The sequence below is a fragment of the Oncorhynchus mykiss genome, chromosome 12 (genome assembly GCF_057628025.1).
Source record: "Oncorhynchus mykiss isolate SJ-2025 chromosome 12, ASM5762802v1, whole genome shotgun sequence".
In the NCBI taxonomy this organism is placed as follows: Eukaryota; Metazoa; Chordata; class Actinopteri; order Salmoniformes; family Salmonidae; genus Oncorhynchus; species Oncorhynchus mykiss.
Window position 1 is genome coordinate 28570533 of NC_143033.1, and position 15745 is coordinate 28586277.

The following is a 15745-nucleotide window of genomic DNA, read 5'->3' on the forward strand; positions in this document are numbered from 1 at the left end:
ATGTATTAATTAATGTACATTATTCTGTATTGTAGTTGAACCCTCCCCTGCATGCAATGTTTAACAGTGTGCAATGTACGTTAATAAAGGCTGTAGAACCACACACTGATTGTTCCCACATCAGACACATCCTCCTCAGCTCACTGTGTTTATCTCTGTCTCCCTCATGAAGAACATCATCTGGGAGTGATGCTCTGCTAGGATCCGCCCACTTCTATGGAATGGGAGCGGCTGATTGGCCAGCTCGTCCCGGGTGTCAGAAACTGAATCTGTGAATGGACGGTGAGGAAATGCAGACAGACAGGGGAGGTGTGGGATTGAGGAGGCCTTTCATGAACAAAAGGGAAACAGAGATTATGTAATCCCTGTGGGGATAGAGATGCCGGGTGGATCTCCATATCTATGCTGTAATAGGAGGATAAACCAATGAGAAAAACATGCTATTGTTTTTCTTCACATCCTGTATTGGGAAATGTGTGTATTTGTGTGTGTCTGACATAAAACCTCATCCTAAAAGGAGGACAGGAGGACACACAGATATGAGTTTAAATATTATACCAGCCACTTCTTTTGCAGCTTCCAAATCACTAGAATCAACTTAATCACTAGAATCCACCTACACACACATGGTCAGATGCCAGTCACAGACCTCTTGGGCAGGGAGTGACCCAACTCTCATGTACTGTAAATAATTGAATCTAAAAGTTGCTTCCTTCTCCTTGCCCCAACGTTAACATGAGGGCAGGTCTAGCAATAGAAACTTACTCAGCTAAACAAGACAAGGAACTCCTGCCAAGACTGCAATTACCTGTCACACCTCAACTTTATACCACCACCTCTTTACTTCCCTGCACCAGACTCCATTTTATGGTACACTGCAGTGGAATGACACAAAACGCAGTATGTGTAGGAAAGCCCTTTGGATTTGAGTTAGACTGTATGCTGATATGATACAGTCCCAAAACATATCAGTTGACGATATAACTCATGGTTTAATTGATTAGCTACTGCCGTAGTATACGGTGACATCACTTTAACTCACACTTTGTCTGTGTACGCTGGGGGCGAGGTCTTCCGTGCGGTGAGGATGATGATGGTGAAGACGGTAATGAGGAAGAGGGCGAGGACCGCCCCCATCACTGCCCCCGCCACGGCAATGGAGTTGTACCTCTGTTCCTGAGACTGGTCTGGAAAAGAACACAGACGGATGATATGAAACAGCACAGACACAACACCACGTAATAGAGCAGTGTGGATATCATGCAGAAATAAGTGAGAATATACAAATCCAGGAACATTCTAAGAGTGTAACTGGAGGTTTAAGAGGCTATGTGTGATGTCTGTGTGTGATGTGTGTGAGAGCGAGAGAGTTTGTTGTGTGCTGCAGGCAGGTGTCTTGCTCTGTCTCCCAGCAGTACTAACTACAGTAACAGTTTCATTAGGGGCTCCGTGCTGCTCCTGCTGAAGGCTCTCCCCTGCAGGTCTCCAATACTTAACTTGGCCTCATTCACATTTCACCTCAACCTCCATCTTTCTCTATCAGTCTTTCTCCCTGATCCTGTGAATGTAAGGTGGCTTGGCAATCTCTCTCTGTTAACTCTGTTAGATTACATGCTCGTTATCCATGTTGGGGGTCCAGAGAGGGGGATTAGCAATAATGATGATTAATTAAGATTAATTAAATTCACAGAACCCTGGCCTGTGGCCAGTGAGGTGGGGAGGGCACTTATACAACCTAGTGGCATACACACAACTTTTATGGGGCCCGGTTGAACATAACAGTGTGGTTGCTTATTAGTTAGTGGCATGAAAGAGGGCTGATAGGGAGAGAGAGAGAGAGAGATCCTATGAGCTGAGTGGGGTGGTGATGTCGGAGACAGGCGTGAGGTCTGTAGGTGAGAGGAGAGTGTTGCAGGGTGTGTGGATGTCCATGTTTAACTTTTCCATGACCAACACCTTTAAGAGGATCAGATAGTAAAAGAGACAAGAACTGCCAAGGTTATAAAACTCCATCCTGGCAATGCATTCCAAAACTACAAACTGACCCAGGCAGAGGGTTAAATCTCTCAGGGTTTCAATGTTTCACTCAATCTCCTAATCCACTGGTTTCAGAAGAGTGCTACATGCTGACAGAGAGCCAATCCCAATCCCCCTGAAAGGCCAGAAGGAAGCAGAAGTTTACGACCGAATCCTGCTCCTAACCCAGTTTAGGTCAGGGCGACCCTCAGAGGTGACTGAACACACCTCACTGACCTATAGAGGTCAAACTGAGGGTGGGAGGGGTCAGAGGATGCCCCCTGAGACAGTCACCCACCCTAAAATCACCACAAGTAAGGTCAAGGGTCACATGGTTACTGGGACAAAAGCTAGCCATGAGGGAGCAGATGCTCATGTAGAGGGCGGGTCAGATGGAACGAGGAGGCGGGACAGGAAGAGTGTGGGTGGTCGTGGTCTGTCACCCTCTCAAGCATCTGTCCCTATCAGACACCAGCTAGCAGCACAGTCGGGCACAGTCCTGGTGGTCCCCACTACTCTGTTTGTTACAGTCGAGCTCAATCTTTATTTAAGAACTAACTGATTACTAAATTAAATCTTTTCACATTCATTTAGAATGTTCCCTACCCTGCTGTCTGCACTGCGGGTTGTCGAATCTGGTTCGTAAAGTATCACTAGAATCTCTTCATATCTGCTGAAGGTGATAAGACAAATCATTGAATATATGTGTTAATTGGGGGTTTCAATGCAATTCAAGCATAACAGACTGAAACTGTCAGTACTATAGTATTAGGCCAAGGTGAGACCTTGAACAACTTTCATAGACTAACTACTGAAAGAAGAGCAGATCTATAACGTTGCACGCTGAGAGCCAGGAAGCAAGCTCAGGGATTGAGTGTATTAATAAATAAACACAACATAACACAAAATAAGAAACACGTACAACGCACAGACATGACACAGAAACAATGACGCCTGGGGAAGGAACCAAAGGGAGGGACATATATAAGGCAGGTAATCAAGGAGGTGATGGAGTCCAGGTGAGTGTCATAATGCGTGTAACGATAGTGACAGGTGTGTGCCATAATGAGCAGCCTGGTGACCTAGAGGCCGGAGAGGGAGCACACATGACAAGATAAAAAATAATAAGAAATTCTGGAAAAGCTGTGTCCTGATGACATACAGTGCCTTCAGAAAGTATTCACACCTCTTGACTTTTTCTGCATTTAGTTGGGTTACAGCTGGAATTTCAAATGGATTAACACAATGGCACAATGGCCTACACACAATACCCCATAAGTGGAATTATTCTTTTAGAATTTTTGACTAATTAATAAAAACGAAAAAAAAAAAGTTGAAATGTCTTTAGTCAATAAGTAAGTATTCAACCCCTTTGTTGTGGCAAGCCTACATTAGTTCAGAAGTATACATGTGCTTAACAAGTCACATACGTTGCATAAACTCTGTGTGCAATAATGGTGGTTAGCATGATTTTTGAATGACTATCTCATCTCTGTACCCCACACATACAATTATCTCTAAGGTCCCTCAGTCGAACAGTGAATTTCAAACACAGATTCAACCACAAAGACCAGGGAGTTTTTCCAACGCCTCACGAAGAAGGGCACCTATTGAAGACATTGAATATCCCTTTGAGCATGGTGAAGTTATAAATTGCACTTTGGATGGTGTATCAGTACACCCAGTCACTACAAAGACAAAGGCGTCCTTCCTAACTCAGCTGCCGGAGAGGAAGGAAACTGCTCAGGGATTTCACCATGAGGCCAAAAGTGACTTTAAAACAGTTACAGAGTTGAATGGCTGTGACAGGAGAAAACTGAGGGTGGATCAACAACATTGTAGTTACTCCACAATACTAACCTAATTGACAGAGTGAAAAGAAGGAAGACTGCACAGAATAAAAATATTCCTGTTTGCAATAAGGCACTAAAGTAAAACTGCAACAAATGTGGCAAAGTAATTAACTTCATGTTCTGAATACAAAGCTTTATGTTTGTGGCAAATCCAGCACAATACATCACTGAGTACCAGTCTTCATATTTTCAAGCATGGTGGTGGCTACATCATGTTATGGGTTGGCTTGTTATCGGAAAGGACTAGGGAGTTTTTTCGGGATAAAAATAAACAGAATAGAGCTAAGAACAGGCAAAATCTCTGCCCCCCAAGGCAACTGCCCCCTGGTTTACATGTGCTCTTCTGCTCTTATTTTCCCTATAAAAAATGTCTTGACTTACTTTTGATACTAGCCTATTAAAGTTAAGAAACGTTTCTGAAAGTTTGGTATGGTGTGGCTATTATTAAGCTTTAGCTACCACAGGCCTATGAAATGAAGGCACTGCGCCCCGGCGTTCCAACTGATTCTGACAGTTGAAGTAGAGGTGAAGACTGGTTCAGGTCTACCAGAGTTGAATAATATTTTACTTTTACACCTTTTTTTCTCCTCAATTTCGTAGTATCCAATTGGTAGTTAGAGTCTTGTCTCATCGCTGCAACTCCCGAACAGACTTGGGAGAGGCGAACGTCGAGAGCATTGCGACCAAAATATAACCCAACCAAGCCACACTACCCACTTAACCCAGAAGCCAGCTGCACCAATGTGTCAGAGGAAACACCGTACACCTGGCGACTGTGTCAGCTTGCATGCGCCCGGCCCGCCACAGAAGTCACTAGAGCCCGATGGGACGAGGACATCCTTGCCAGCCAAACCCTCCTCGGGGACTCCCATACTGTTATGGTGAGTGAATGAGGACCCAAAAGCGAACTAACTTAAACAGAGCTTCTTTAATAACCAAACATAGGTAGGCTCAGATAGACCGGCAGATTCCGACAGGACAGGACAAGGTTACAGCAAACATGACGATAGTCTGGCTCAGGCATGAAACACAACAAACAAGAATCCGACAAGGACAGGAACAGAAACAGAGAGAGATATAGGGACCTAATCAGAGGGAAAAAAGGGAACAGGTGGGAAACGGGGTGAATGGGTAGTTAGAGGAGACAAGGAACAACTGGGGGAAAGCGGGGGAGAAAAGGTAACCTAACAACGACCAGCAGAGGGAGACAGGGTGAAGGGAAAGGACAGAGACAAGACACAACATGACAGTACCCCCCCACTCACCGAGCGCCTCCTGGCGCACTCGAGGAGGAAACCTGGCGGCAACGGAGGAAATCCTCGATCAGCGCACGGTCCAGCACGTCCCGAGAGGGAACCCAACTCCTCTCCTCAGGACCGTACCCCTCCCAATCTACGAGGTACTGGTGACCACGGCCCCGAGGACGCATGTCCAAAATTCTACGGACCCTGTAGATGGGTGCGCCCTCGACAAGGATGGGGGGGGGGGGGGAAGACGAGCGGGGGCGCGAAGGACGGGCTTGATGCAGGAGACATGGAAGACCGGGTGGACGCGACGAAGGTATCGCGGAAGAAGAAGTCGAACTGCGACAGGATTAATGACCCGAGAAATACGGAACGGACCAATGAACCGCGGGGTCAACTTGCGAGAAGCCGTCTTAAGGGGAAGGTTCTGAGTGGAGAGCCAAACTCTCTGACCGCGACAATATCTAGGACTCTTAGTTCTACGCTTATTAGCAGCCCTCACAGTCTGCGTCCTATAACGGCAAAGTGCAGACCTGACCCTCTTCCAGGTGCGCTCGCAACGTTGGACAAAAGCCTGAGCGGAGGGGACGCTGGACTCGGCGAACTGAGATGAGAACAGCGGAGGCTGGTACCCGAGGCTACTCTGAAAAGGAGATAGCCCGGTCGCAGACGAAGGAAGCGAGTTGTGGGCGTATTCTGCCCAGGGGAGCTGTTCTGACCAAGACGCAGGGTTACGAAAAGAAAGACTGCGTAAGATGCGACCAATAGTCTGATTGGCCCGTTCTGCTTGACCGTTAGACTGGGGGTGAAAGCCGGAAGAGAGACTGACGGAAGCCCCAATCAAACGGCAAAACTCCCTCCAAAATTGAGACGTGAATTGCGGACCTCTGTCCGAAACGACGTCTGACGGAAGGCCATGAATTCTGAAAACATTCTCGATGATGATTTGTGCCGTCTCTTTAGCAGAAGGAAGCTTAGCAAGGGGAATGAAATGAGCCGCCTTAGAGAACCTATCGACAACCGTAAGAATAACAGTCTTCCCCGCTGACGAAGGCAGTCCGGTGACAAAATCTAAGGCGATGTGAGACCACGGTCGAGAGGGAATAGGAAGCGGCCTGAGACGGCCGGCAGGAGGAGAGTTACCGGACTTAGTCTGCGCGCAGACCGAACAAGCAGCCACGAAACGACGCGTGTCATGCTCCCGGGTGGGCCACCAAAAACGCTGGCGAATGGAAGCAAGCGTACCCCGAACGCCAGGGTGGCCGGCTAACTTGGCAGAGTGAGCCCACTGAAGAACGGCCAGACGAGTAGGAACGGGAACGAAAAGAAGGTTCCTAGGACAAGCGCGCGGCGACGGAGTGTGAGTGAGCGCTTGTTTTACCTGCCTCTCAATTCCCCAGACAGTCAACCCGACAACACGCCCCTCAGGGAGAATCCCCTCGGGGTCAGTGGAGGCTACTGAAGAACTGAAGAGACGAGACAAAGCATCAGGCTTGGTGTTCTTAGAGCCCGGACGATAAGAAATCACGAACTCGAAACGAGCGAAAAACAGCGCCCAACGCGCCTGACGCGCATTAAGTCGTTTGGCAGAACGGATGTACTCAAGGTTCCTATGGTCAGTCCAAACGACAAAAGGAACGGTCGCCCCCTCCAACCACTGTCGCCATTCGCCTAGGGCTAACCGGATGGCGAGCAGTTCGCGGTTACCCACATCATAGTTACGTTCCGACGGCGACAGGCGATGAGAAAAATACGCGCATGGGTGGACCTTGTCGTCAGAGAGGGAGCGCTGAGAAAGGATGGCTCCCACGCCCACCTCTGACGCGTCAACCTCGACAACGAACTGTCTAGAGACGTCAGGTGTAACAAGGATAGGAGCGGATGTAAAACGATTCTTGAGGAGATCAAAAGCTCCCTGGGCGGAAACGGACCACTTAAAGCACGTCTTGACAGAAGTAAGGGCTGTGAGAGGAGCTGCCACCTGACCGAAATTACGGATGAAACGACGATAGAAGTTCGCGAAGCCGAGAAAGCGCTGCAGCTCGACGCGTGACTTAGGGGCGGGCCAATCAATGACAGCTTGGACCTTAGCGGGATCCATCTTAATGCCTTCAGCGGAAATAACAGAACCGAGAAATGTGACGGAGGAGGCATGAAAAGTGCACTTCTCAGCCTTCACAAAAAGACAATTCTCTAAAAGGCGCTGGAGGACACGTCGAACGTGCTGAACATGAATCTGGAGTGACGGTGAAAAAATCAGGATATCGTCAAGGTAAACGAAAACAAAGATGTTCAGCATGTCTCTCAGGACATCATTGACTAATGCCTGAAAGACAGCTGGAGCGTTAGCGAGGCCGAAAGGAAGAACCCGGTATTCAAAGTGCCCTAACGGAGTGTTAAACGCCGTCTTCCACTCGTCCCCCTCCCTGATGCGCACGAGATGGTAAGCGTTACGAAGGTCCAACTTAGTGAAAAACCTGGCTCCCTGCAGGATCTCGAAGGCTGAAGACATAAGAGGAAGCGGATAACGATTCTTCACTGTTATGTCATTCAGCCCTCGATAATCTATGCAGGGGCGCAGAGACCCGTCCTTCTTCTTGACAAAAAAAAACCCCGCTCCGGCGGGAGAGGAGGAGGGGACTATGGTACCGGCGTCAAGAGCTACAGACAAATAATCTTCGAGAGCCTTACGTTCGGGAGCCGACAGAGAGTATAGTCTACCCCGGGGGGGGGTGGTTCCCGGAAGGAGATCAATACTACAATCATACGACCGGTGTGGAGGAAGAGAGGTGGCCCTGGACCGACTGAACACCGTGCGCAGATCGTGATATTCCTCCGGCACCCCTGTCAAATCACCAGGCTCCTCCTGTGAAGAAGAGACAGAGGAAACAGGAGGGATAGCAGACATTAAACATTTCACATGACAAGAGACGTTCCAGGAGAGGATAGAATTACTAGACCAATTAATGGAAGGATTATGACAAACTAGCCAGGGATGGCCCAAAACAACAGGTGTAAAAGGTGAACGAAAAATTAAAAAAGAAATGGTTTCACTATGATTACCAGAAACAGTGAGGGTTAAAGGTAGCGTCTCACGCTGAATCCTGGGGAGAGGACTACCATCCAGGGCGAACAAGGCCGTGGGCTCCTTTAACTGTCTGAGAGGAATGTCATGTTCCCGAGCCCAGGTCTCGTCCATAAAACAGCCCTCCGCCCCAGAGTCTATTAAGGCACTGCAGGAAGCTGACGAACCGGTCCAGCGTAGATGGACCGACAAGGTAGTGCAGGATCTTGAAGGAGAGACAGGAGTAGTAGCGCTCACCAGTAGCCCTCCGCTTACTGACGAGCTCTGGCCTTTTACTGGACATGAAGTGACAAAATGACCAGCGGAACCGCAATAGAGACAGAGGCGGTTGGTGATTCTCCGTTCCCTCTCCTTAGTCGAGATGCGGATACCTCCCAGCTGCATGGGCTCAGCACCCGAGCCGGCAGAGGAAGATGGTAGTGATGCGGAGAGGGAGGCGACGGAGAGCGCGAGCTCCTTTCCACGAGCTCGGTGACGAAGATCAACCCGTCGCTCAATGCGAATAGCGAGTTCAATCAAGGAATCCACGCTGGAAGGAACCTCCCGGGAGAGAATCTCATCCTTTACCTCTGCGCGGAAACCCTCCAGAAGACGAGCGAGCAAGGCCGGCTCGTTCCAGCCACTGGAGACAGCAAGAGTGCGAAACTCAATAGAGTAGTCTGTTATGGATCGATTGCCTTGACATAGGGAAGACAGGGCCCTGGAAGCCTCCTCCCCAAAAACAGATCGATCAAAAACCCGTATCATCTCCTCCTTAAAGTCTTGATACTGGTTAGTACACTCAGCCCTTGCCTCCCAGATTGCCGTGCCCCACTCACGAGCCCGTCCAATAAGGAGAGATATGACGTAGGCGACACGAGCAGTGCTCCTGGAGTAAGTGTTGGGCTGGAGAGAAAACACAATATCACACTGGGTGAGGAACGAGCGGCATTCAGTGGGCTCCCCAGAGTAACACGGCGGGTTATTGATTCTGGGCTCCGGAGATTCGAAAGCCCTGGAAGTGGCCGGTGGATCGAGGCGGAGATGGTGAACCTGTTCTGTGAGGTTGGAGACTTGGGTGGCCAGGGTCTCAACGGCATGTCGAGCAGCAGACACTTCCTGCTCGTGTCTGCCTAGCATCGCTCCCTGGATCCCGACGGCTGAGTGGAGAGGATCCGAAGTCGCTGGGTCCATTCTTGGTCGGATTCTTCTGTTATGGTGAGTGAATGAGGACCCAAAAGCGAACTAACTTAAACAGAGCTTCTTTAATAACCAAACATAGGTAGGCTCAGATAGACCGGCAGATTCCGACAGGACAGGACAAGGTTACAGCAAACATGACGATAGTCTGGCTCAGGCATGAAACACAACAAACAAGAATCCGACAAGGACAGGAACAGAAACAGAGAGAGATATAGGGACCTAATCAGAGGGAAAAAAGGGAACAGGTGGGAAACGGGGTGAATGGGTAGTTAGAGGAGACAAGGAACAACTGGGGGAAAGCGGGGGAGAAAAGGTAACCTAACAACGACCAGCAGAGGGAGACAGGGTGAAGGGAAAGGACAGAGACAAGACACAACATGACACATACACAGCCTGCTGCAACAAAGCCTGGACTTGAACCAGGATCTCTAGTGGCACAGCTAGCAACTGTGATGCAGTGGCTTAGAATACTGCGCCACTCAGGAGGCTCCCTGGCCTACCAGTTACTACTATAGTCAAACAATATAATGCTCATCTTTCTACAAAATATTTGGATCGAAAATGTACAAATGACCCTCCTTCTGTACGTCAATATCTCTATAGCAGATTCAGTAGTCACCTGACAAAATAAATGCATGTTGGTGTTGTAGCATGCCAACGGCATATCTCTATCTCTCTGGGGATAGGCTGAAGCTTCTCTTACTTTACATAGGCTATATATTTACAGTACCAGTCAAAAGTTTGGACACACCTACTAATTCCAGGGTTTTTCTTTATTTTTTACTATTTTCTACATTGTACAATAATAGTGAAGACATCACAACTATGAAATAACACATATGGGTGGCTACTTTGAAAAATCTAAAATCTTAAATATATTGGGATTTGTTTAACACTTCTTTGGTTACTACATGATTCCATATGTGTTATTTCGTAGTTTTGATTTCTTCACTATTATTCTACAATGTAGAAAATGGTCAAAATAAAGAACAACCCTTGAATGAGTTGGTGTGGCCAAACTTTTGACTGGTACTGTATATATTTATTAAAATATGAATAACATACAGTTGACATCTAAGTCTTGCACCTAAACCTTGCATGCAATGCCCTGATACATTTAGTGTTCAAATATTTGACAGCTGAACTGTGAGGTGGACAATTATTGTTTTAGGAAAGCAGCCTAAACCCTTGCTACAGACTACTGTAGCTCTGCTGTAGGCACTTGTATTGACAACTTTGACACCTTCTGGAAACAGAAGATACTCTACAGGAATGATGGAGTCCATCCAAATCATCTTGGCTCCTGGACACTGTCCTTGCATTTCAAGGCTGTGTTGAAACAATGACTGGTAAAAGGATCCGAGACCAGCTCAGTTAATCCCTACCATTGTGACAATGAGTCGTCATAATGCTGCATCAAATGTACATGATCTTAGGGGCATTGGCAAACACAATGTAAGTAATTTGATTTATGTACCCCTAATTGCACCGAATACATCTGTTGATCCTACAGCTATTGTAAGCAGTAATCATGAGCCTATAAACTAGAGTTACACTGTTAGCACTGAGGTGGTGTGCAATAGTAGGAAGACCACTTTATGCAGCTCACGCTGTTCTATCAGCTCCAATGTAAATAACATGAGTAAGTCTACCTCTGATACGCTTCCCAGTAAAGCATTAAAAACAATCAAGCAACCCAGAAAAGTGCTAAAAATAGCCCATATTAACATACATTGGGGCAAAAAGTATTTAGTCAGCCACCAATTGTGCAAGTTCTCCCACTTAAAAAAATGAAAGATTTTTACTTGAATTTATTTGCACATTATGGTGGAAAATAAGTATTTGGTCAATAACAAAAGTTTATCTCAATACTTTGTTATATACCCTTTGTTGGCAATGACAGAGGTCAAACGTTTTCTGTAAGTCTTCACAAGGTTTTCACACACTGTTGCTGGTATTTTGGCCCATTCCTCCATGCAGATCTCCTCTAGAGCAGTGATGTTTTGGGGCTGTTGCTGGGCAACACAAACTTTCAACTCCCTCCAAAGAGTTTCTATGGGGTTGAGATCTGGACTGTCTAGGCCACTCCAGGACCTTGAATTGCTTCTTACGAAGCCACTCCTTTGTTGCCCGGGCGGTGTGTTTGGGATCATTGTCATGCTGAAAGACCCAGCCACGTTTCATCTTCAATGCCCTTGCTGATGGAAGGAGGTTTTCACTCAAAATCTCACGATACATGGCCCCATTCATTCTTTCCTTTACACGGATCAGTCGTCCTGGTCCCTTTGCAGAAAAACAGCCCTAAAGCATGATGTTTCCACCCCCATGCTTCACAGTAGGTATGGTGTTCTTTGGATGCAACTCAGCATTCTTTGTCCTCCAAACACGACGAGTTGAGTTTTTACCAAAAAGTTATATTTTGGTTTCATCAGACCATATGACATTCTCCCAATCTTCTTCTGGATCATCCAAATGCTCTCTAGCAAACTTCAGACGGGCCTGGACATGTACTGGCTTAAGCAGGGGGACAGTCCCTGGCAGCGTAGTGTGTTACTGATGGTAGGCTTTGTTACTTTGGTCCCAGCTCTCTGCAGGTCATTCACTAGGTCCCCCCGTGTGGTTCTGGGATTTTTGCTCACCGTGGGGTGAGCAAAAATCCCCCACGGGTGAGATCTTGCATGGAGCCCCAGATCGAGGGAGATTATCAGTGGTCTTGTATGTCTTCCATTTCCTAATAATTGCTCCCACAGTTGATTTCTTCAAACCAAGCTGCTTACCTATTGCAGATTCAGTCTTCCCAGCCTGGTGCAGGTCTACAATTTTGTTTCTGGTGTCCTTTGACAGGTCTTTGGTCTTGGCCATAGTGGAGTTTGGAGTGTGACTGTTTGAGGTTGTGGGCAGGTGTCTTTTATACTGATAACAAGTTCAAACAGGTGCCATTAATACAGGTAACGAGTGGAGGACAGAGGAGCCTCTTAAAGAAGAAGTTACAGGTCTGTGAGAGCCAGAAATCTTGCTTGTTTGTAGGTGACCAAATACATATTCTCCACCATAATTTGCAAATAAATAAATAAAAAATCCTACAATGTGATTTTCTGGATTTTTTCTCTCATTTTGTCTGTCATAGTTGAAGTGTACCTATGATGAGAATTACAGACCTCGCTCATCTTTTTAAGTGGGAGAACTTGCACAATTGGTGGCTGACTAAATACTTTTTTGCCCCACTGTATGTAGCCTAAGAAACCAAATCCATGAAGTCAATAACTTGCTTGTAACAGATGACATTCATATTCTGAAACTCACTGAGATAATAACTTTGCTGATACAGTGGTAGCAATACATGGTTATAACATCTACCGAAAATACAGAAATGCCAACGGAGGCGGTTTTGCGATCTATATTCAGAATCACATTCCTATAAAGCTTAGAGACGATCGAATGTTTAATACTGTTGAAGTAATATGGCTACAGGTTCATCTGCCACACATAAAGCCCATTCTTGTGGGAAGCTGCTATAGACAACCAAGTGCTAACAGTCAGTATCTGGATAATGTGTGTGAAATGCTTGATAATGTATGTGATATCAACAGAGAAGTATACAGTTTACATACACTTAAGTTGGATTCATTAAAACTCGTTTTTCAACCACTTCACAAATTTCTTGTTAACAAACTATAGTTTTGGCAAGTCGGTTAGGACATCTACTTTGTGCATGACACAAGTAATTTTTCCAACAATTGTTTACAGACAGATTATTTCACTTATAATTCAATGTATCATAATTCCAGTCGATCAGAAGTTTACATAAACTAAGTTGACTGTGCCTTTAAATAGCTTGGAAAATTCCAGAAAATTATGTAATGGCTTTAGAAGCTTATGATAGGCTAATTGACATCATTTGAGTCAATTGGAGGTGTCCCTGTGGATGTATGTCAAGGCCTACCTTCAAACTCAGTGGGAAAATTGTAAAATCAAAAGAAATCAGCCAAGACCTCAGAAAAATAATTGTAGACCTCCACAAGTCTGGTTCATCCTTGGAAGCAATTTCCAAACGCCTAAAGGTACCACCTTCATCTGTACAAACAATAGTACGCAAGTATAAACACCATGGGACCACGCAGCCGTCATACCGCTCAGCAAGGAGACGCATTCTGTCTCCGAGAGATGAACGTACTTTGGTGCGAAAAGTGCAAATCAATCCCAGAACAACAGCAAAGGACCTTGTGAAGATGCTGGAGGAAACAGGTTCAAAAGTATCTATATTCACAGTGCAACGAGTCCTATATCGACATAACCTGAAAGGTCGACCAGCAAGGAAGAAGCCACTGCTCCAAAACCGTCATAAAAAAGTCAGACTACGGTTTGCAACTGCAAATGAGGACAAAGATCAGACTTTTTGGAGAAATGTCCTCTGGTCTGATGAAACAAAAATAGAACTGCCATAATGACCATCGTTATGTTTGGAGGTACGTGGGGGGTGCAAGCTGAAGAATACCATCCCAACCGTGAAGCACGGGGGTGGCAGCATCATGTTGTAGGGGTGCTTTGCTGCAGGAGGGACTGGTGCACTTCACAAAATAGATGGCATCATGAGGCAGGAAAATTATGTGGATATATTGAAGCAACATCTCAAGACATCAGTCAGGAAGTTAAAGCTTGGTCGCAAATGGGTCTTCCAAATGGACAATGACCCCAAGCATACTTCCAAAGTTGTGGCAAAATGGCTTGAGACAACAAAGTCAAGGTGTTGGAGTGGCATCACAAAGCTGAAATTTTGTGGGCAGAACTCAAAAAGCGTGTACGAGCAAGGAGCCCTACAAACCTGACTCAGTTACAGCAGCTCTGTCAGGAGGAATGGGCCAAAATTCACCCAACTTATTGTGGGAAGCTATTGGAAGGCTGCCCGAAACGTTTGACCCAGGTCAAACGATTTAAAGGCAATGTTACCAAATACTAATTGAGTGATGTAAACTTCTGACCCACTAAGAATGTGATGAAAGAAATAAAAGCTGAAATAAATCATTCTCTCTACTATTATTCTGACATTTCACATTCTTAAAACAACGTGGTAATCCTAACTGACCTAAGACAGGACATTTTTACTAGGATTAAATGTCAGGAATTGTGAAAAACTGAGTTTAAATGTATTTGGCTAAGGTGCATGTAAACTTCCGAATTCAACTGTATTTTCTTGGTGATTTAAATATTGACTGGCTATCATCAAGCTGCCCACTCAGGAAAAAACTTCAAACTGTAACCAGTGCCTGCAACCTGGATCAGGATGTCAGTCAACCTATCATGGTAGTTACAAACAGGACAGGGATTAAATCATCAACATGTATTGATCACATTTTTATTAACGCTGCAGAAATTTGCTTTAAAGCAGTATCCAAATTCATAGGATGTAGTGATCACAATATAATAGCCATATCTAGGAAAACGGAAATTTCCAAAGGCTGGGCCTAATACAGTGTTTAAGAGGTCATACAAGACATTTTGTAGTGGTTCAAATGTTGATGATGTAAAGAATATTTGCTGGTCTGTGGTGTGTAATGAGGAGCAACCAGACAATGCACTTGATGCATTTATGAAACTACTTACTCCAGTTACTAATAAGCATGCACCTGTTAAGAAAATGACTGTAAAAACTGTTAAATCCCCTTGGATTGATGAGGAATTAAAAAAATGTATGGTTGAGAGGGATGAGGCAAAAAGTATGGCAATTAAGTCTGGCAGCCCAACTGATTGGTAAACATACTGCAAATTAAGAAATAATGTGACTAAACTAAAAAAAAGAAACTACACTATGAAACAAAGATAAATTATATAAACAATGATAGTAAAAAGCCTTGGGGCACCTTAAATGAAATTCTGGGGAAAAAAACTTGGCTCCTTCATTTATTGAATCAGATGTCTCATTCATCACAAAGCCCACTGATATTGCAAACTACTTTAATTACTTTTTCATTGGCAAGATAAGCAAACTTAGTTATGACATGCCAACAACAAACGCTGACACTACACATCCAAGTACAGTGTCTTGCGAAAGTATTCGGCCCCCTTGAACTTTGCGACCTTTTGCCACATTTCAGGCTTCAAACAAAAAGATATAAAACTTTATTTTTTGTGAAGAATCAACAACAAGTGGGACACAATCATGAAGTGGAACGACATTTATTGGATATTTCAAACTTTTTTAACAAATCAAAAACTGAAAAATTGGGCGTTCAAAATTATTCAGCGCCCTTAAGTTAATACTTTGTAGCGCCACCTTTTGCTGCGATTACAGCTGTAAGTCGCTTGGGGTATGTCTCTATCAGTTTTGCACATCGAGAGACTGAAATTTTTTCCCATTCCTCCTTGCA

The 15745-nt window shown here is 45.4% G+C and overlaps 1 protein-coding gene across 1 annotated transcript in view; it reads right to left on the bottom strand.

The window, feature by feature from the left end:
- The window catches only part of LOC110537326 (nectin-3-like protein), an 87973-nt gene that overhangs the window by 12440 nt on the left and 59788 nt on the right, over positions 1-15745 (bottom strand). Inside the window, exon 6 of the mRNA XM_021623275.3 lies at positions 1043-1187. Coding sequence (XP_021478950.1) covers positions 1043-1187 — 145 coding nt within the window. The remainder of the gene's footprint in view (positions 1-1042; positions 1188-15745) is intronic.